At 35.8% G+C, this 24,476-nt stretch overlaps 1 protein-coding gene across 4 annotated transcripts in view; it reads left to right on the top strand.

The window, feature by feature from the left end:
• LOC124800364 (parathyroid hormone/parathyroid hormone-related peptide receptor-like) overlaps window positions 1-24,476 on the top strand; it is a 490,636-nt gene that overhangs the window by 410,884 nt on the left and 55,276 nt on the right. For all 4 annotated transcript variants that reach the window (XM_047263018.1, XM_047263001.1, XM_047262994.1 and 1 more), the window contains one exon: window positions 15,719-15,881. In XM_047263018.1, coding sequence (XP_047118974.1) covers window positions 15,719-15,881 — 163 coding nt within the window. The remainder of the gene's footprint in view (window positions 1-15,718; window positions 15,882-24,476) is intronic.

The raw sequence follows: 24,476 nt of genomic DNA on the forward strand, positions 1-24,476 counted from the left end.
ACCAGAATCCCAGAAGTGATCCATTTATTTTTTGTTTTCCTTGTGTATATTTTCCTCTGTGTTAGAGGAAAGCACAATTCAAAATAGTAGGAAAAATTACTGATGAAGTTATTATATTTTTTATCTGTGTGTTTGCAGTTATAAATCTCTCTCCAGTTTTCTTTGTTCAGGTAATGGAGAAAGTGATTTATATTTTCATTACCGTAGTTTCTACTGGTGGTTGTTAGGCAGTGTTTAAACTGCAGTTCAGTTTCTGTACTCAGAGCTGTGTGATCCCGAAATCACATGTGTAGTGTTTCTATTGTAAGTTCATTTCTACATTTACAAATATCTGATCAATGGTGGTGGAAGAAGTCTTCTTGATACGAGTTGTTGTTTCTACAGTAGATTTAATGTTGAAAGTTTTCAAGGGATTCAGTAATTCATTATTTTCTTTGATGTTCTTTGCAAAGTCAATATTAAAATCACAATGTATAATAATTCCTTTGTTTCTTTGTGTTAGCCTCTTAAGTGAATATTCCAAACTTTTTAGGAACATATTAATGTCACCAGTTGGAGCTCTGTATAAACAAATAACGGCTAGTTTCATGTCTACGATCCCAACTCCTGTTAACTCTACAGCTTTTTCCTTCATTATTTCAACAAGAAATTTTATATTTATGGAGTTTGTATTATTCCTTACAAATGTACAATTTCCACCATGTTTAAGAATTTTTGCAGAAATAACAATCTTGCACAAAGTTAGGTAGGGACATAATACATAACTTGTCCTCATCAAGCCAAAGTTCTGTGAAACATGATAATGAGGCAGTTTTTAATTTGTTTTCGAAGAGGATTTGGATTTCAATTATTTTACTAGCTAGTGATAGCACATTTTGATAAAAAGAACCATATTCATACTTCTGTACTCTACCTGTTAGTTTAGAGATAAGATATTACGGTGAATTATCTGTGAGTTGGCAGACTGATTTTTTGCAGTTTTATTTTTTTCCTGGCTTGAAACCATAAAAAATTGTCATTGAAGGAACAGATGTATTTTGCCTATGGCTTTGATGTACGATGTTTTGCATTGCTAGATTAGATTAGATTAGATTAGATTTACTTTCATTCCAATTGATCCGTAGTGAGGAGGTCCTCCTGGATGTGGAACATGTCAGAAAAACAACAATACATGACAAATATTTACAACTAAAACAAATAAGCTAATGTACCATTCCACAGGTCCCAAGTGGAATGATCGTCATTTTTAATGAACACTAAGAGTCATTTTACAAATACTAATGCACTGAATTTAAAATAAAAAACGTTTTTTATTTATTTATAAGGTAATAAACATGTAATACAACTACTGTAATACTTATTTACAATGAACACATTACTGCACTGAAATGGTGCAGAAGTTAGATTATACTTACACACACACACACAAATTTTCAGTGAACACATTACTGCACTGAAATTGTGCAGAAGTTATGTTGTACTTATATACAAATCAGTTGGTTTTACTAAGAAATTCATCAATGGAGTAGAAGGAGTTGGCCACCAATAAATCCTTTAGGCTTCTCTTAAACTGAATTTCATTGGTTGTTAAGCTTTTTATGGCTGCTGGCAAGTTATTGAAAATGTGTGTTCCTGAATAATGCACACCTTTTTGTACAAGACTAAGTGACTTTAAATTCTTGTGAAGATTATTCTTATTTCTAGTATTGATTCCATGAATTGAGCTGTTGGTTTGAAAAAGTGATATATTTTTAATGACAAATTTCATTAAGGAATAAATATACTGGGAAGCTGTAGTTAGTATCCCTAGTTCCCTAAACAGGCTTCTGCAGGATGTTCTTGAGTTCACACCACATATAATTCTTACTGCACGTTTTTGTGCCCGGAAAACTTTAGCTTGGCTTGATGAATTACCCCAAAAAATAATCCCATATGACATTATGGAATGAAAGTAAGCATAGTATGCTAGCTTTTTCATTTTTATATCCCCTACGTCTGACAAAATTCGCATTGCAAACAGAGATTTGTTAAGACGCTTCAGCAGTTCTGTGGTGTGCTCCTCCCAATTGAATTTATTATCAAGCTGTAATCCCAAGAATTTAACACTGTCCACTTCTTCTATCTTCTTGTCATCATATGTTAGACATATACTCTTGGGACACCCCTTACAAGTTCTGAACTGCATGTAGTGTGTTTTTTCAAAGTTTAGTGACAAAGAATTGGCTAGGAACCAGTGATTAATGTCCACAAATATTTTATTGGCTGATCTTTCTAAGACTACACTTGATTTGCTATTTATTGCAATGTTTGTATCATCGGCAAACAAAACAAACTTGGCATCTGGTAATGTTACTGATGAAAGGTCATTGATATACACAAGAAAAAGTAAGGGCCCCAAAATGGAACCTTGTGGGACCCCACATGTAATTAGTTCCCAGTTGGATGATGCCTGATAGACATGTATCAAGCTCTTTCCTAATAACACCCTTTGTTTCCTGCCAGAGATATAAGATTTGAACCATTTTGCAGCATTTCCTGTTACACTATAATATTCTAGTTTACTTAAAAGGATATTGTGATTTACACAGTCAAATGCCTTTGATAGATCACAAAATATACCAGTTGCCTGCAATTTTTTGTCTAATGAATTAAGCACATTTTCACTGTAAGTGAAGATAGCCTTCTCAATATCAGAACCTTTTAGAAATCCAAACTGTGACTTTGACAGTATGTTATTTGAGATAAGATGGTTATAAAGACGACGGTACATTACTTTTTCGAAAATTTTTGAGAATGCTGGTAACAGTGAAATTGGACGGAAATTTGATGCTATTTCTTTATCTCCCTTCTTAAACAGTGGCTTAACTTCAGCATATTTCAGCCATTCAGGAAATATTCCACTGATAAACGACTGGTTACACAGATAGCTTAATATGTTACTTAGCTCAGAATCACATTCTTTAATTAACTTTGTTGATATTTCATCATACCCACTAGATGTTTTTGATTTTAAAGATTTTATGATGGACATTATTTCTGTTGGGGTAGTGAGGGTCAAATTCATATTATGGAAATTACTTGAAATGTCTGGTCTAAGGTAATCCATAGCAGCATCTACCGAACCTGACAACCCCATCTTTTCAGTAACAGTTATAAAATGTTTGTTAAAAAGTTCTGCAACACTATACACATCTGTCACCAATGTATCATTTACTCTTAATGCTATTTGTTCCTCTTCATGTCTGGTCCTACCGGTCTCCTCCTTCACTATATCCCATATTGTCTTTATTTTGTTATCTGATATGACTATCTTTTCCTTGTAATATATTTGCTTTGACATCCATATTACAGTCTTTAATATTTTGCAGTATTTCTTATAATGTGCTATAGCATCAACATTGGAAATGTTTCGGATTGACAGATACAGTTTTCTTTTTGTTTTACAAGATACCCTTATTCCTCGAGTAATCCATGGCTTCTTTGTAGATTTTCCTCTAACCTTGGTAAGTTTTGGGGGAAAGCAGTGTTCAAATAAGGTAAGCACTTTATTAGCAAAAATGTTATATTTTTCATTCATGCCTTGAGCACTGTAAACATCAGTCCAGTGAATGTCTCTGAGGAGTGTCCTAAAATAATCAATTTTTGGCTTACTGATTACCCTCTTGAGCTCAGATTTAACAGATTTTATATCCTGTTCAGTATTAACATTTAACAGAAGGAACTGCATGTCATGGTCTGAGAGGCCATTGGCTATTGGTTTTGTAATATAATTTTGTTCATTGGACTTTTCTATAAAGATATTATCAATGGCTGTTTGTGAGCAAGTGGCTATCCTAGTGGGGAACTTTACTGTGGGAATTAAGTTGAATGATAGTGTTACTAACTCAAATAAGTTCTTATTCGGAGAGTCTTTAAGGAAATCTACATTGAAATCACCAGCAACCACTATTTCTTTGTTTTTGGTTATTAAATGGGCCAGTACAGCTTCTAGGTGGTTTACAAACAGATTAAAGTTACCTGCAGGTGCTCGATATACACTTAATATTATGAAAGATTTTTTGTGAAAATCTAATTCTGTTGCACATGCTTCCATATGCTGTTCTAGGCAAAATTTATGAATGTCTATGTTCTTAAATTTATGACAGTTCCTGATGAATGTGGCAACTCCTCCTTTCTCCATTTCTGATCTACAAAAGTGAGATGCTAACCTAAACCCTGTAACACTTAAAAGTTCTATACCAGTGGTCACATGATGTTCAGAGAGGCAGATTATGTCAGCTGGGTTTGAAGACTCTAATTCATCTATGCATATAGTTAATTCATTAATTTTATTTCTCAGTCCTCGAATATTTTGATGCAATAAAGATAGCTGACATTTCACATTGTCTGAGTTAAAATTGGGTGGAGTTAAAATATCTGCTGACAGTTGAAAATTCTTAACCAATGGCTGTTTATGCTGATGTAATAAGCTGGAATTATGTTTTTTGATTTCTTTTTCAAACTGAAGGTTTGTCTCAGTTCTAACCTCTCTTAAAATTTGCTTTCTTTCTGTCCTCCCTACCCTAAAAAAGGGTCTTTTCTGAATCCTATAACCACTGGTATTTTACCACTCATGACAGTGCCTCCCCCCTTTAACTTTCCTGCTATTTCCCCAGCCAATTTACCCTTCCCCTTCCTGTTGAGGTGAAGGCCATGCCTAGTATAATCCCACCTACTGAGAGAATCAACATGAACCACACCAATGTGTGACCCCGCACCCGACATGAGCAGCCGTTCCAGCTCCAAATTAACTCTCTTGACAGAAGAGCTCAAGTGAGGTCGGTCATGGCGCCCAAGAACAGATACAAACTCAACACTAGTATGTTTCGATGCTGATGCAATCTTCGCCAGGTCACACTCTATACTGTACCCAGGATTTCTGTCAATACTGTTACCTGCCCCACCCACTATAACCACGGTGTCTTCCTTAGTGAAATCTTTGCAAAGTGATCCTAAATCCTCTGTCACCTGCTCCAGACCAGCACTAGGTTTAAAAAAATTGGTGACCTGGTATTCTGATCCTAGTTCATCCTGCAAGAGTTGGCCAACACCTCTTCCATGGGAACTACCTAACAACAACACTTTCTTTCTCTTTTCTGATTTCCCTACATTCTTACTTTTCAATCTGCTGCTGAAAGTTTGTTGTGCCCTGTCTACACCTGCAACTGCTTGAGGCTCACCAGCTTCTAACTGAAGCAACAGGTCAAATCTATTTTCCACATTCACCATAAAGCTGTCAGACAAAGTTCTAGGCCTGTTCCTCCTGTTGCCTGTTGCCACTTCCCACCTCTCTTTACCCTTCTCCCTCCTTAACCTGTCAAGATCTCCCCTGGCCTTGTCTAATTCAGCCTGAAGGGCAGCAATTTTCCCCTCCTGTTCCAGTATCTTCCTATCTCTACTACAAATCCTACAAAACCACTGATGAGTCTCATTTACTTCCCCTATTCCCACGCCACTTCTTGTTGGTTCTGCTACTACTAGTATTGTTGTTGTTATTGTTGTTGTTGTTGCTGCTGCTGCTACTACTTCTGATGATCACGTTGCAGCTGCTTCACTTATTTCTGGTGTTTGCTCTTCCACAACTACTGTGCTGTTCTGTGAGCTGCTTGCATTTGGGGTTTTCACTTGCATTAACAAAGTCTCACATTTTTCTTGGAGGATTGCAGCTTCGCTGACAGCAGATTTTCCATTTGAGTCTCCAGATAATATGCACTTCATGTCCATGAGACATATGACTCTTGTATCACCACACTGCACATATGAGATTTAATTTACTACATCTAAAATTTTTGTTACTACAAAGGTTTTTTTCAGTTTATTTAGGTTAAAACTGTGTGTTGTGTGGAATCTTTTCCCAAAATTGCTTATGTTCACAAATGTTATATTTTAAACCACCTGCAAATATTTGCGTCTCTGTATTTCCACTTTCGATATCATCGTTTACACAGGACCATTCTCTCAAGGCGTAACAATGTGGTGCTGAAAAAACAATAATGTTTGTTTCTCTCAGCTCATATGATTTTGCTTTTAATGAGATTAAAATATCCTTTTCTTCATTCCTTGCAACATCATTTGATCCTGCCAGGAAGACAGAAAGTCCTTTTCGCTCAGCGAGGAAATTTTGTTCCCGACTCATTGACGTAGCAGCACTGAATTTTGCTCTTGGGTTTATTGTACAATTAAAATTCTGACTGCTTGTGCACTGAAATTCAGTGGCTATATTTTGCCCTTGGCAGACTGCATGCAATTTTACATGTACTTGCTGTTTGGAACGCACCAATTTTTTCCCTAACTTTGCTGTGCACGCCGCCTTGTTTGGCACCATTTATTTTGTCTTTTTTGCTAACATAAGTCAATAGTGTGTCAGGTGAACAGCTTGTAGGTGGCAAATTTTTTTGAGAGCACTTTTGCATATGATGTTTCACTTAACTGCAGCTGAAATATTCCATGTTCAACCTCACTCACAAAGCCGTTTTGTTTTCCAAGTGGTACACTCAAACTGTTAACAACACTATCACATTCCTCATAGAAAGAACTTGAAATTGATTTTCATGCACTATATTTATGTCGCTCAACTCATCAGTTTATTTGTTTATTTGTCTAAGAATCATCTTAGTACATTGTTTGGACGTGTGATACAGGACAATGGACAACCTATTTAGTCATTTTGACTACATTGTTGACATAATCAAAATGCATAATCATGTAGGTTGGTGTACTGCATTGCTTCTACATTTGATGATAGTAGTTATTAAGTCAAATGACATGATAAACACAGCATAAATTATATTATGAATTGACAATTACTAAAATTTGGTAAATGAGGTTTAATTATCATGATCCTCCATAAATTCAGACAAAGAATAGAAGCAGTGGTCAAGCAAGAACTGTTTTAACTTTATGTAAAATGCATTTAATATTGGTATGTATTTTAGTTATGAAGGTAAATGGTTATATAGCATAGCTCCAGTATGATCCACACTTCTTTTGCATAAGTTTGTATTTACTGTGTTTATGTATAGATTCATCTTCTGCCTAGTTTCATATGTGTGTATACCATATTTGTGTCTGAAGAGATTTTCCTTTCTTAAGATTCTCCCTTCTGTGAAAATTAGTATTTTGTGTATATACAAGCAAGGCAATGGCAATATTTTGGAGTTTTAAAAAGGGGTCCACAGGAATCCTTGCATTTAGCCTTTTTTATCACCCTGATAATCTTTTTCTGTATTTTAAATGTTTTTACACAATTTGTGGAATTCCCCCAAAAAAATTATTCCTTACATAAGCCCCACTTCAGATCTGCCTGAACAAGAATGCCTAGAAATTTTGTATGAATGACATTCGACACTTTTTTGCTTCAATAGTGAAAACGGGGTTTGCAGGTTTTGTGTGATGTGGAAGTTAACTGCCAGAGTTTTTTCAGAATTTATGATGAACCTATTGGTCCTGAACCAGTACCTTGAGGTATTCATAACTGATATTGCAGTCTCCTGCAAATTTTCCTCATTCTGTGATTTAATTAGAATATTAGTGTCATCTGCAAATAGTACAGTACAGCCATCATGTATTTTACTTGCTGAGTCGTTTATTTACAGCAGAAATAGGACAGGTCCAAGAATGGACCCTTCTGGGACTCCACACTTGATTTTTCTCCTCATCACTGTAAAATCAAGAATTTTTTTGTGTTTCATTATCTTTGTGTTTTATTTCTGTGATCTGCTGATGATTACTGAGCTACAACAGGAGCTGCCTCTCAGACTGACCGCTAATTCCATAATTACCTAATTTATGCAAGAGAATGCCATGATCAGTAACATCAAAGGCTTTACTTAGATCCAGAAATATCCTAGATACATGTTGCCTATCACCCACTGCTTTTAATACTTCATTTAATAAGGCAAAAATTTGCTGCCTGAGTTAACTTTCCAGCTCTGAACGCATGTTGGGAGTCACTTACCAGCATCTCTTTATTTAAGAAAACTGTTAATCTTCTAAGGAACATTTTTACCATAATTTTTCTGAAGCCTAACAATACTGAAACGCCTATGTTAACAATATCACTTTTTGCACCCTTCTCATACAAAGGTGTTACTTTTGCAGTTTTTAGATTATTTGCAACACACCACTCTCTAAAGATGAATTTACTATGTCTATTAGTGGTTCCACAATAAATGTTGTGCTAAATTTGGTATCTAACCAACACCCCCTGAACATTTATTAGGTAATTCTTATAGGATTCTTGACAGTTCCTCAGGTGTTGCTGGATACATGAAAAATGTGTTTGGATGAATTTTTTGATCTGAGTGACTGACTGGCTGTTTGTCAAGGTGTGTATTTATTAACTGCTGTGCTATATTAGAGAAATAATTGCTGAAAGCACCAGCCACATTTTTGAGATTGGTTAGTTTGCTTTATTCACAATGAGCTCTATATTACTGTGATTAACTGGCCTGGTGCCCATTTCTTCCCTAATAACTTCCAGGTTCATTTAGTTTTGCTCTTGAATTTACACAATATTTTGTCATTTGTCTAAAATTTTTGTTACTACAAAGGTTTTTTCCAGTTTATTTAGGTTAAAACTGTGTGTTGTGTGGAATCTTTTCCCAAAATTGCTTATGTTCACAAATTTTATATTTTAAACCACCTGCAAATATTTGCATCTCTGTATTTCCACTTTCGATATCATCGTTTACACAGGACCATTCTCTCAAGGCGTAACAATGTGGCGCTGAAAAAACAATAATGTTTGTTTCTCTCAGCTCATATGATTTTGTTTTTAATGAGATTAAAATATCCTTTTTTTCATTCCTTGCAACATCATTTGATCCTGCCAGGAAGACAGAAAGTCCTTTTCGCTCAGCGAGGAAATTTTGTTCCCGACTCATTGACGTAGCAGCACTGAATTTTGCTCTTGGGTTTATTGTACAATTAAAATTCTGACTGCTTGTGCACTGAAATTCAGTGGCTATATTTTGCCCTTGGCAGACTGCATGCAATTTTACATGTACTTGCTGTTTGGAACGCACCAATTTTTTCCCTAACTTTGCTGTGCACGCCGCCTTGTTTGGCACCATTTATTTTGTCTTTTTTGCTAACATAAGTCAATAGTGTGTCAGGTGAACAGCTTGTAGGTGGCAAATTTTTTTGAGAGCACTTTTGCATATGATGTTTCACTTAACTGCAGCTGAAATATTCCATGTTCAACCTCACTCACAAAGCCGTTTTGTTTTCCAAGTGGTACACTCAAACTGGTGAAGGCATAATATACTGTTAGCAGAGCCAGTTCCATTGATGGTGCGAATGGAGCGGTCTACTGCCTGTTGAATTTCTGGAACAGTTCTGAAGCAAATGTCATGAAGTGGTTCCTTCATCTTCAGAATAAAATCAGAGTCACAAGGACTTAAGTCTGGGGAGTATGGTGGCTGGTACAGTACTTCCCAGTCTCATCGACCAAACAGAGCAGCCACAGCTTGTGTTGTATGTGCCTGTGCATTGTCATGCAAAATGATGGGTGGGTTGCGCAGAATAAAGATGCAAAGCTAGTTCTTTTTGTTGATGATACAAGTATAGTAATCAACCCAAGAAGCAACAATCAGCTGAGGAAATTGCAAATAATGTCTCTCAGAAAATTATTAAGTGGTTCTCTGCAAATGGACTGTCAATAAATTTTGAGAAAACACAGTTTATACAGTTCTATACAGTAAATGGTATAACACCATTGATAAATATAGACTATGAATGGAAGTCTGCTGCTAAGGCAGAATACTCAAAATTTCTTGGTGTGTGCATTGATGAGAAATTGAATTGGAAGAAATACATTGATGATCTGCTGAAACGGTTAGGTTTAGCTACTTATGCTATTAGGGTTACTGCAAATTTTGCCAAAAAACATATCAGTAAATTGGCCTACTATGCCTGTTTTCATTCTCTGCTTTCATATGGCTTCATATTTTGGGGCAGTTCGATATTAAGAGAGAAAGTATTCATTTCACAAAAGTGTGTAATCAGAATAACAGTTGGAGCCCACCCAAGATCACCTTGCAGACATTTATTTAAGAAACTCGGGATATTCGCAGTACCTTCACAATACATATATTCACTTATGAAATTAGTCATTAATAACCCATCCCAATTCAAAAATAACAGTGAAGTACATAACTACAACACTAGAAGAAAGAATGATATTCACTATCTGGGATTAAATTTCACTTTGGCACAGAAAGGGGTGAATTATGCTGCTACAAAAATCTTCAGTAATTTGCCAAATAATAATAAAGAATTTATGAATGACAATGCCTTCTACTCAATAGATGAGTTCTTGGATATGAAGTAGTAACTGTAAAAAAAGAAAAAAAAGAAAAAATAATAATGATTTTGTGTAAAGAAAACTTATGTTAAAGTGACACTTCCACATCATTATGAAATGTCGTATCCATGACCAATGGAACAAGGATTAATGTATGTATGAACAAATCCTTAACTCTTAAGGTTTCTGTCCCCATCGGGATTTCATGCTAAATCTTTAGATGTTTCCAGAATAATCATAATTAACAACTGACTACACCAATAATGTTGCAGCAAAATACAGTTATGTCTCACATCTCACCCATTAGGATATAACAAAACAGATTCTATGGGTACATGTACAGTAGTTTTCTAAACATGGCCAAAATTCATTAATTTCTATACACTGAAACAGATCCAGATATATTTAATGTATAAACAGCAAGCAAGCTACTTCATGACCAACGTCAAAACTTCTTCAAAAAAGCAATTTTCCCACAAATATAGTCTTTTTTCCATTAATTGTCAAATATCCCAAACATAGTCATCTTCAACTGGAAGAGATATTTCATTATTTAAACTTTCCTAGCTTCAGATAGTGCAAAATATGTAATAACAAAAAAATCTTGTTTTATGGTACAAGATTTTCAATCAAAGTGTAAATAATTTCATCTCTTCTCAACAAAAGAAAGTCACAATAAATTTTCTCATTTACCAGACAATAGAATTATTGTGAGATTGCACTTAGCGCTAGATGTCTTTTTCTCATTTACCAGACAATAGAATTATTGTGAGATTGCACTTAGCGCTAGATGTCTTAACTTCTAGCTCAAAAGACATTTAACCTATTGAGACAGTCAAAGAGTATGTGTAAAGGTAGACAGACGAGCAGAAGAAAATCTGCAGTATGAGAAGATGAAAATCAGAAGTAATACTGCAGCTCATCCTCATCATCATTGACTTCTGCATCTGTTTCTACTAATGAAAATCTCTTTGCACATGATAATTTTTCACATATATACACAAAATTTTGGTGCAATGTTGTCTTAACACAAATTTCTTTATCTTTTTAGCACATTTGTTTGAAACTTTGCAAGTAATCACATTACCAGCAACTCTGATTTAGAATGCCCTACCCCATAATGAACTTTACAGTACTCTTAAACATTTACAATAATAATAATAACTTCCAATGTCAGTTAAGTTAGGCAGAAGTTTGTCATGACTAGACTGAGGTAACATCATGAAACTGTTCTCACGTTACAAGCATTTTCAATGTAATAGTCTGCTAACTCCTTGCACTTATTTAAATATACCTTCTGTCAAGTTATCTTCTTATATTTTTCTAAACTTTACGATTTTGAGCTTAAAATAAATCTGCATCCTCTCTCTCTCTCTCTCTCTCTCTCTCTCTCTCTCTCTCACACACACACACACACACACACACACACACACACACACACACACGCGCACAACGCGCGCGCGCGCGCACAAATGCAACTCACACATATGACTGTAGTCTCAGACAACTGAAACCACACTGCCTTGTTTGTTCCTATAATTTTCTTAGTGTCAGAATTTTCATCTTGTACCACAAGGGCATCGTTGGCTATTTCCATTGAATTTTCTCCTTCAACAACAAAATTGTTTTCACTGTCATTATTAATACTGCTCCTAACTGTTGCATTACTAAGTCCTTTTTCAGTGCCTCATTTTTAAGTCGGAGATGTTTTCATTATAAACTTCAAGTTAATTTTCAGTTCTGCTAAGTCTTTTATTATTTCCCTCCATTAGCAACCTAAATTATTCACTGATGGAATCATTGCCCTCTTTCATTTGCAGCAAAAGCATTCTGAACATTTCAGTTGTATCTAATTTCTTTGTTCTTTCTGAATTTTCTAAAGACTGATCCAGCATTAACCCCCATGACCCGCTGCCCTCTAAATTATTCTCTTTGTTTTCATCATGTTGAAAAAGTAACATTTTATTTTCTGCAATCAAAAAAGTACTTAGAAATACACTACACCACTTATAACAACATACTTTTCTCATCAAGTTCCAGTCCAGATCCCTGACTGTTTTCGACAATGTGACCCAGTTGCTCCTCAGCTTACCACAAGATTCATCTCAGCTGCACTGTCATCATCCAAACATTTATATAGTGAGCAATTTATTCATAACATTCACTGAAAAACAGAATATTTATTAGTATTTCAGTCTAAAACTAACTGATCATGTTTGATGCACCCAAATAAAATAGTTGCAATGGTCCCAGGGCTAAAATTCTTTTAGCAAAACTTTTCAGAAGTTGGTGTGGTTTTTAATTTATAAATGACTGAACAATTTTCCTTTATGGTTGCTGATTTATTTTGGTGCTTTTCTCCAATTCAAACATAATATTTGTAACACTTTTCATAACATACACTACTGGCCATTAAAATTGCTACACCAAAAAGAAATGCAGATGATAAACGGGTATTCGTTGGACAAATATATTATACTAGAACTGACATGTGATTACATTTTCACGCAATTTGGGTGCATAGATCCTGAGAAATCAGTACCCAGAACAACCACCTCTGGCCATAATAACAGCCTTGATATGCCTGGGCATTGTGTCAAACAGAGCTTGGATGGCGTGTATAGGTACAGCTGCCCATGCAGCTTCAACACAATACCACAGGTAATCAAGAGTAGTGACTGGCATATTGTGACGAGCCAGTTGCTTGGCCACCATTGACCAGACGTTTTCATTTGGTGAGAAATCTGGAGAATGTGCTGGCCAGGGCAGCAGTCCAACATTTCCTGCATCCAGAAAGGCCCATACAGGACCTGCAACATGCGGTCGTGCATTATCCTGCTGAAATGTAGGGTTTCGCAAGTACTGAATAAAGGGTAGAGCCACGGGTCATAATACATCTGAAATGTAATTTCCACTGTTCAAAGTGCCATCAGTGCAAACAAGAGGTGACCGATACATGTAACCAATGGCACCCCATACCATGACGGCGGGTGATACGCCAGTATGGCTATGACAAATACACACTTCCAGTGTGCATTCACTGTGAAGTCGCCAAACACAGATGCAACCATCATGATGCTGTAAACAGAACTTGGAGTCATCCAAAAAAATTATGTTTTGCCAATCGTGCACCCAGGTTCGTCATTGAGTACACCATTGCAGGCGCTCCTGTCTGTGATGCAGCGTCAAGGATAACCACAGCCATGGTCTCCAAGCTGATAGTCCATGATGTTGCAAACGTTGTCGAACTGTTCTTGCAGATGGTTGTTGTCTTGCAAACATCCCCATCTGTTGACTCAGGGATCGAGACGTGGGTGCACGATCCGTTACAGCCATGTGGATAACGTGCCTGTCATCTCGACTGCAAGTGATACGAGGCCATTGGGATCCAGCACAGCGTTCCGTATTACCCTCCTGAACCCACCGATTCCATATTCTGCTAACAGTCATTGGATCTCAACCAATGCGAGCAGCAATGTCGTGATACGATAAACCACAATCACGATAGGCTACAATCCGACCTTTATCAAAGTCAGAAACGTGATGGTACGCATTTCTCCTCCTTACACGAGGCATCACAACAACGTTTCACCAGGCAACGCTGGTCAACTGCTGTCTGTGTATGAGAAATCGGTTGGAAACTTTCCTCATGTCAGCATGCTGTAGGTGTCGTCACCAGCGCCAACCTTGTGTGAATGCTCTGAAAAACTAATCATTTGGATATCACAGCACCTTCTTCCTGTTGGTTAAATTTTACGTCTGTAGCACATCATGTTTGTGGTGTAGCAATTTTAATGGCCAGTAGTGTAGTTCTTCAAATTAGATTCATATCTTTGACATATGACATAAAGTGTGGAACAATGAACAAGTAATTCAGAACAAGGCACAAAAAATAACTGAATGAAGTTTTATAAAGCAATGTCTATCCTGACATTGCTCTTCAGAGTGAGTAATGGGTCATTTACAAACAAGAATACAGTAACATCCACGCAGCTGAAATCAGATTTCTTAGGGCTGTGGAAGGCTTTACCAGAGCAGACAGATTAAGAAACAGTGACATTAGGAAGGAATGAAAGATATTTAATTTAGGAAACAAAACTGAAGGCAACAGAAAAAAACTGCAGCAGACTAGCTTAAGTAAGTCAGAAACTATAATCCATTAGAGACCAAAAGAATCTGGGATGGCCGAGGAAGAGATGGGTACCACAATGGAGGAAGGCATAATACTATAAGTGGAGAATAAGAAGGAAAAGAAGAAGACTATTTTTCATCCTTCCTATTATTGCCAGTGGAATATTCCAAGTCATTGCCAGTCTGACAGATGTTCTAACAACACCTTTTCATATTCTAGTAATCTTGGCAAGAAATGAGCATGGAAAATTATGGCTGGGATAATGACAGTATTATGAAAAGAAGAGATTGCTACACACGTTATCTCTCTCTCTCTCTCTCTCTCTCTCTCTCTCTCTCTCTCTCTCTCTCTCTCTGTCTGTCTCTCTCTCTCTCTCTCTCTCTCTCTCTCACACACACACACACACACACACACACACACACACACACGACCACTCTCTCCGGTCACTGAGGCTGCAGCCACACAGAGTGGTCATTTGTGTGTGTTGTCCTTGTGCAAATGTCTGTATGTTCTCTACTTCAGAGGAAGGCCTTTTGGTCAAAAGCTCACTCTTTTTGTTGTACCTGTTTTTAACTCAATGTCCTCTCTATTTGGTAAGTAGTAATCTATTCATCCTTTCATAATATTATAGAAAAAAAGATTAACTATGAACTCAGAGTCAAACAACCTTGTAGGTTATAACCCAGTAACTTGATCAACATCTCAAATTTAAAAACACCAATTGTAGAAGCTGCTATTGCAGTTTATAATTGCACTAAAAGGTGTTGTTTTTGTGCCAGTAGTATGGTTATGTGTATTCAAAAACCATAACTGTTAATAGTTACATATGTCTGACATAAATTGCGCATTTAAAAAAATTCATTCAAAAAACTCAAAAAATTGTAGGGAGATGAAGTGACTGACCAGCACGTACCTTCAGTACTGTGGAAGACACACATAAAATTCTTCCTCTTGAAGAGCCAGTTATTCTGTTGCCTTGTAATTTTATAAAGTGCATGTTTTCTAGTGGTCTCTTATGCAGAGAGAAAGTTAATCAGCTCAAATGTGCAAATATATAAAGAAAACGTATTTTTCTTTTTAAAGTTCACCATACTCCATATAAACATCATAGAAATTTATAATTAGGAGGTCTTTATTTACACTAAAAACTGAGATGTTGAAACTTTGTTCCATCAGATACTAAGACTCTTTCTATTATAGTTTATACTTAACTTATTTAAAATTTTCCTTGTCTCTTCCAGAGAATTGTATGGGACTGCAAATTAGTAATCAGCATTTGGCAATATTTCATCCTAGCTAATTATAGTTGGATATTGATGGAAGCCCTCTACCTACATAATCTTGTTTTCAATGCTCTTTTTTCGGACAGAAGCAGTGTGATACTCTACATAATTTTAGGTTGGGGTACGTATGTTCTTATTATAATTTACTACAAATATAACTGTCACAATATGCCAACAGTGCTCTCAGGATGTTCTCATGGCTCATTTGTAGCAGTACTGTGAGTATTATATATGCACATAACCGTAGGAATGGTGGTCTCAAGTTTTGGAAATGTTACTAATAACTTGACAAGCAAATTAGAAGTGACAATGAATACATGCTAAATAAATATATATATTGGTGACAGATAAAGAAATGTAATAATTGATTCCCCACTGGCTGGAAGGCTAAAAGTGGCATATTTCAGTATCATAATTTTAGAGGTCTGTTTTTACTAGTTGCATTATTTGTATGTTCCACGGGTTATAACTATCTCTTGCTGTCATGTGGAGCAATTCACTTAGTTCATAGTTATAATACATATTTTAAGAAAAACACACAGAGTTTTCTGCACCAGCTGATAAACATTTGTCATTAGTGATAATTTGCTTGCTATTCCCCTTGCTCCCCCTCCTCTCCCCCCCCCCTCCCTCCCACTACTCTACCCACTTCCAGCAGAAGCCCAATGTGTGTGTGTGTGTGTGTGTGTGTGTGTGTGTGTGTGTGTGTGTGTCCAGTCCCATTTCCAGAAGCAGTCTTGGTAAGCCTCTTTCTGGATCGTGCAAAGTGCCATCTGTGAATTTTCTTTTATCTTGTCTATTGCAAATACTTGTTCTTTCAATGGGGTTTTCAACTTTGGGAAAAAAAAGAAGTCTGCAGGGGCCAGGTCTGGAGAGTACAGAGGATGAGGCAACACAGTTATTTTGTTTTTTGTGCAATAGTCAAACACCAAAAGGAATGAATGTGCAGGTGAATTATCATGATGCAGGATACATGTATTGTCTCACCATATTTCAGGCTGTTTCCTTCTCACAGGCAATACAACACGTCCTGATAGTATCTTCAATTAACAGTTTATCCCTGTGGCATGAATTATTGGTGAACTAATCCTTAAAGTCAAAGAAAATTGTCAGCATGGTTATGACATTTGACCTAACCTGATGAGTTTTTTTTTGGTCTTGGAGAACCTTTCCCAGCCCATTGTGAATATTGAACATCAATCTTAACATCATTACCATAGATCCACATCTCAACACCAGTTATGATTCTATTAAGGGGCACCTCAGTCTCATTTGCGGGAACCAAAACCTCTTCACAAATTATGAGGCAAAGGTTTTTCTGGTCTTGACTCATGAGCCATGGGAGGAACTAGGCAGCAACATAATGCACTACAAGATGCTGTGTCAGAATTTCATGACATGATCCAACTGAGATGTTACATTCTTCTGGAATCTCATGGACAATCAGTTTTTGATTGGTGTGAACAACTTCATTGACGTCTCTGACATGAGCATTTTTGGTAGATGTTGAAGGGTTTCCTGAATTAGTGTCATCTTTAACTTCTGCCTGGCCATTTTTCAACCTTGTAAACCATTTGTAGGATCAAGTATGGCTTAAGCACTCATCACTGTAGCCTTCCTTTGTCATTTGGTGTGTCTCCAAAAAGGTTTCCTTGAGTTTCATGTAAAATTTAATGCAGGTGTGTTGCTCCTCTAACTCTGCCATCTTGAAATTTGCAAACTGTGCAACACAATGTTCTACTCAGTACAGCACTGAACAATAACTAACAGACATACAACAATCAAACTTCGTAGTTACATATTAAACATGGGCATGTGCAGGGATGCCAACCGTATTTCACTCCAATGCACCAGAACAGAAATTATGAATGTTCCAAAATATTTTGAACAGACCTCATATATAAAAGCAAGAGAAAATGATACAGATGAGTAAGCCACTTTTGGTGGAGCAGAAGGGAACTGCAGGAAAAACGAAAAGAAATGAGTAAACGGAAAATTTAAAGATTGTTCATGCACACTCGGAAGCAATAAAGAAGAAGAGCAGAGAGAAAGAAAGAAAATGTAAATGATCAAATGTCTGACAAAAAAAGAATAAAAGGAAAAAAGAAGAAAAAAAGTTCTTTTGACCAACCATGAAAAGAAGAAGATGTAACAGTATGAAGAATAGAAAATAAAAGAAAACATTCAAAAGACTGGCCAAAAAAAATTATTGCAGAGAAAACTGACTTACCTAAAACAATGAATTACAATATGAGACTATTTTTGTTCATGACATCACCTTATAGTCCCATAGCAATTCAACAAACATCCTCTAGAAGTCTTCTGGTAGATTGCATAGGTATCCCTTTGCAGTGAGTCTACCCTGGTATCAGTGTACTTAATGTAGTAACATATCAACTGTTTAGCAAATTGCCAAGAGATCAGTGGAACAATGTGTGGTCATTATGATTAGCTATGATCACTGACTGATAAGGAGAGACTATACCCCACCACAATATGTTCCTGAAATTGACTGTCTGCAGCCACCTGAGGTGTAATTAAACTTGTAGTAATGTGGGATTATTTCTGAACTGACTTTAGACACCACAGAGATAATTAATCTTCAGTAAGAAAATTTATATCCACAAACAAGATAATAATCTGCTTACGGTGTATGCTTCATTGTGGTTGCAATAAGTACTAGTAAGACTGTGTGGATGTGTATAAAAAATTTCTGAAACTGGGTTTAATACTTCTGAAGTTACAATTTAATTTTCAAACCAATCAAGGTTCAATTAATTTGAGCACTAATAATGAAACAAGTGTATTGATGAAATATTTGTAAGTATGAAGTAGTTTCAATTGCTTCAAATTCTAAGTCCAGATCACTAAAGAAGAATGTTTAAATCTCAAACTGCACAGCTAGAAATAATTCAGAGTTAATAAAGAACAGTCTACACTGCTACAAATGCCAGTTCCACAAACAGTAATTCTATCAGGCTTCAACATTAACTTCATTAAATAACAAGTTACAAGCAGCAGGTATTTTCTGTGATTTGTCAAAGGCATTCGATTGTGTAAACCACAACATCTCTCTAAATAAATTAGAATTCTATGGTGTCACGGGCAGTGCTGCAAAATGGTTCAAGTCATACCTCGCTAACAGGAAACAAAGGGTGTCAGTGCAAGGAACTAGTGAATTAAGTCATCAGTCATCATCAGAATGGGAAGAAATTACATTGGTGTCCCACAAGGATCCATCTTAGGGCCATTGCTTTTTCTTTTTTACATTAATGATCTCTCATCAGTTACACTGCCAGAAGCAGAGTTCGTTTTGTTTGCAGATGACACAAGTATTGCAATAAATAGTATGTCGAGTGTAGTTCTAGAAAGATCTGCTAATGATATTTTCAAGGATATTAATAAATGGTTTAAAGCCAACTCACTGACATTAAACTTCGAAAAGACTCACTATATGCAATTCAGAACCTGTAAGAGGTTTCCACCCAGCATATGCATAAAGTACGAAGAAGAGCAGATAGAAAAGGTTGACAGTCTTAAATTCCTGGGATTACTACTTGATAATAAATTCAGTTGGGAGGAGCACACCACAGAACTGCAGAAACGCCTTAACAAATCTGTATTTGCAATTTGAGTGTTAGCAGACATAGGCGACATAAAAATGAAAAAGCTTGCATACTTTGCCTACTTTCATTCCATATGTCATATGGATTAATGTTTTGGGGTAACTCTTCAAGTCAAACAAAAGTTTTCAGAGTCCAAAAGTGTGTAATACGTATTATTTGTGGAGTAAACTTACGGACGTCTTGTAGAAACCTCTTCAAAGAACTGGTTATACTAACTACTGCCTCTCAGTATATTTACTCCTTAATGAAATTTGTCCTAAATAATATATCTTTTTTTCCAACAATCGGGTCACTTCATACATACAATACCAGGAACAAAAACGATCTGCTCAAGGACTTAAAAGCACTTACTTTAGTTCAAACGAGGGTCCACTACTCAGGAACACTCATCTTCAATAATTTGCCAGCAAACATAAAAAATTTAGTTACAAATAAAGATCAGTTTAAAAGGAGCCTGAAAGACTTACTAATGGCTAAGTCCTTCTACTCCATTGACGAATTTTTTAATAGAAACAAATGATGTATTGTATATATTCATACTATTAGTATTGTTATTTCAGCTTAAAAAAAAAAAAAAAAAAAAAAAAAAAAGTGACATGTTCCACATCCACGAGGATCTCCTCGACACGGATCTATGGAACGAAAAACTAATCTAATCTCATCATCTGGAAATGTATGAAGTACAGAAGTTACATTTCTCAAAAATGGATAACATTTTTAACTCTACAACCAAGACTCATGCTACCTCCATTAAGACATGCAGCTCTGTTGCAATCCAGAATGACACAGACCAATTCTCATATCATAGCTAAGCAACAGTGATCTTTGTTGTCTGCTTCCATGCTATTGTATCTTGGCACAGTAACCTCACCCTACATCACTAAGTAATTTCTTTGACAACATTTAAACTGTGAAGTTCTTGCTTACCACGTTTTTTTGTGAAATGAAAGAAAATTATTTAAAATTAACAGTAAGCAAGCATACAGTATGATATGCTGATAAGCATCATTATTAATAACTAGACAAGTAATCTATGGAAAATAAAACTAACTGAAAGGCCTCACAGTGTACATTCCTGACACTCTTTCCTGTAACTATTATAAATAGCTGCATCTAATTTTCCGTCAAGTACATAGAATCTATAAATGTAAAGATGTATTATTATTATTATTATGTACTTATCACTCCAAATACTTTTGCATGTGTTAGATGTCCATTCTTGATTACTTGTAAAAAAATTAACATTGTTTATAAACAGTTTACTGTGTCTGGTGACTAATTAAGTTAGCACATCACATATACCCCTACACCATTTGACAGCACTCAAGAAATATTATCTCAGCTCCATGCTGGTCACTGGCAGACATTAATTTTGTACTATTTGATTTGATTTGATTTTTTATTGGTCCAGTTTTATCATACAGCACAAACTGTACAATTGATACTGAACACGTGAAAGTTAAGTTACAATAATACATAGTATTAGCAAAATAGTAGGCAAATTAAAAATAGGTACCTATTACAATTAATTTTGTTGCATATTCAGAAATTCTCTGACAGAATAGAAACAGTGCTTTATTAGAAATGCCTGTAGTTTAGCTTTAAAAATTGGATAATTAGCATTTTTTATTTCCTCTGGTATCTTATTGTGTTGTATTACACCAATGTTAATTATGCTCCTCTGATAGGTGGTTGTTCTGTGATATTTTTGGTGTATATTTAATTTCCCTCTGGTACTATAGTTGTGTACATTTTTGTTCTGTAGCAGTTTGCCTGTTTTCAGGAGGTAGTCCCTAGTGAACAAGATAGTTTCATAAATGAATAAACTTGGAACGTTTAGAACACCAAGCTCAGTAAAATGGAATTTACAGACTCCATATTTTTAAGGCCACAAACTATTCTTAGAGCTCTTTTTTGCATTCTAAAAACCTTTACACTGTGAGTTGAGTATCCCCAAAAAACGATCCCATATCGGACTAGTGAGTGGAACTGTGCATAGTATGCCTGCAGTATTGTTGTTTTGCTTGTTGTAGCCTTTAAAATTCTTAGGCCATAACACACAGATGATAGTTTTCTAGACAAGTTATTTATATTGTGTGTCCCACTTTAAGTCTTGCTGAACCCATGGGCCCAAAAATTTTGTGGCACTTACATTTTCTAGGGGATCAATTTTTAATTGTGCTTGAATAGAGATTTGATTAGTCTGAGGAATTAAATGAAAATCGACACACACAATTTTTTCAGTATTTGTTTTTTGTGAACCTCTCAGAAAGTCTTTTCATAGATCGTTCTGCTGTGGACTGCAAAGTTTCTGGACTGGATCCAGTGAGAAATATGCTGGTGTCATCGGCAAACAGGATAGTTTTTGTGGGACTCATATATTCAACTAAGTCATCCACATAAATCAAGAAGAGTAGTGGACCTAAGATTGAGCCCTGCAGTACACCGTATTTTATTGGTAATTCGCTAGAAAGAAAGGAGGAAGTGATACTTTCTGCCTGCAGTTTTTTAGGTATGAACACAACCAGCTATGTGCTACACCTCTTACACCTCGTTTTTCTAATTTTTCGAGCAGAATGTTACAGTCCAGGACATCAAAGGCTTTTGATAGATCTAGAAAAATACCTGCAGCTAATTCATGTTGATCAATAGATTTTAAAATGCAGTCTAAGAGTTCAAAAATTGCTGTCTGTGTAGATTTAGAATTTCTAAAACCTTGTTGTTGTACTGTAAGAGGTGCATATTTATATATGAAACTTAAAAGCCTGTCATAGAAGAGTTTTTCTAGAATGAGAAGGAACTTAATTGTGACACGGGTCAGTAGTTTGAATTTTTTTAAGAAGTACCTTTTTTTAGCAGTGGTGAAACTTTTGCTATTTTAAAAATATCTGGAAATACACCAATTTTTAAAGAGAGGTTGAAAATTTTTTGCCAAGGTGTTCACTATGTAGTGAGCACATGATTTTAATATGGATTCAGGTACTTCATCAAGACCACTTGACATTTTATTGCTTAATGATTTAGTTTTACTTATAATTTCATTGGGGTTTGTTTCATATACAAACATAGAAGCAGTGAGATCACTGAGTTGCTGGAGAAACTTGGGACTGGTCCTTGACAGTGTACTAGAATGAAGTCCTCAGCTAGTGAAGAGAAGTATTCATTGAATTTTTCCACAACTGAGTTTGGGGCTGTGACTTTTGAGCCTTCTAATGTTAATGATACATTCTTTTTCTTTGTAGCTGAACCACAACTTTCTTTCTTTATAACTCTCCATGTGGATCTCATTTTGTTAGATGAGTTTCTTATCAAATTGTCATTCCACATAAGTTTTGCCTCTTTGACTACTCTACCATAGATTCTTTTGTAGGCTTTTGAATAATCTGCAAATTCTTGGGTTACTCTATATTTCTTACAACAGTACTGCAAAAATCTGTTTCTCTCACTAGAAGTTTCTATGCCTTCAATTACCCATTGCTTATTATTGTTAGGGGTTACTTTTTTTACTACTTTTGGAAATGCTACATTAAAATAGTGAAGAAAGATGCTCTGAAAACTCATGTGCATGCTATCTACATTGTTCTGAGTGGCAATGCTGTTCCAGTTTTCCTACACCAGTAAGAGATCAAAAATTCTAATGTTATGTTCAGAAAAGGTTCTTTTTTCAACTACTTTTTCGGAACTACTACTACTTGTAGGCATTTCTATACACAGCAGTTGTGCCTCATGATCACTATAACCCATGCTCAGTACTCTGCTTGTGAAACTGTAATTTGTTTCTGATATAAATATTTGGTCAATAAAGCAATTTTTGCATTCTGTTAATCTTGTTGAGCAGTGTGTTGTGGGGATCATATTGAATGTGTTGGTCATATTTATCAAAGCATCTCTGGTGCTGCTGTCTTTTGAAAAATCAATATTGAAATCCCCACAAAGCACTATCATCATATTTAGTGTATTGATTTTGTTCAGCAGAACCTCTTAGTTTATTCATAAAGACTAGTAGGTTTCCACTTGGTGCTCTATATATGCTAATAACTACGAAATTAAGCTCTGGCAGTTTAGTAATGGAAAGCTCAGTCTTTTTCAGTTGGGTCAATATAACTTTTACTGACATCACAGAACTTTATTTGTTCTTTCACAAAGATTGCAGAGCCACCATGTTTGGAAAATCTCTCGGCTAAAATGACTTGCTAATCTATATCCTGAGATTGAGGTTAATTTTACTTCGTCATTATGTAGCCAATGTCCAGTAATGCAAATTATGTCTACATTTAGTGCATAGTGGAGTAGTACTTCCAACATGGAAATTTTATTTGAGAGTGACTGAACATTATGGTGTACTATAGCAAAATCTGGGTATTTAGTAACTTTAGTTGAAATGGCTTCTGATTCTTGATCTAATGGCATTTCTAATACAGCACTTACCCTACATTTTTGCTATCTTTCTTGTGTGTGGCTTCTGTTTGCTGGTGGCAACCAACAGCTGAGTTAACCTCTGGAGCTTGCATAAGTTTTGCTTCATCCACATCTGCCCTCTTTGGTTTAAACCATTTCATAATTTTCATTTGGCTGACGACTTGATTGTTTGTTTATCACCTAACCAGTTTAAACCACTCGGTAATTCGTGTCTGGCCAGTGGCACCGCTTGTAACTCATCTAAAGCATTTCTTAATCTACATTTGTTTGTCACTTATACTTTTTTCTTCACTCTTCTTCAAGATACGAGTACATATCTTTTTGGCTAGAAATTTCTTTCCTGGTGTACGTAAATGAAGCCCATGGGCTGTGTGGAACATTCGCTCCAATCTGTTTATATCTACAATATTGACATTCTTAAAGTTAGTGCATATTTCAGTGATACACTTGTTTGCAACATTAATTTCATGGTTCACACACAACCAGGGTGGTAAATCATGTCGATGTGGGATGTTAATAATGAGTACATTTGTGTTGGTTAATTATTTAAACATTTCCTCATTTCTGTAATAACCTCGTATGTCTCGTTTCTATAGACGTCATTTGATCCTCCTATTAACATGGCAAAATTGTCTTTATTCAAACTAGCTATGCCAGTTTATGTTGTTAGA

This window comes from Schistocerca piceifrons, chromosome 1 (assembly GCF_021461385.2).
Source record: "Schistocerca piceifrons isolate TAMUIC-IGC-003096 chromosome 1, iqSchPice1.1, whole genome shotgun sequence".
NCBI lineage: Eukaryota > Metazoa > Arthropoda > Insecta > Orthoptera > Acrididae > Schistocerca > Schistocerca piceifrons.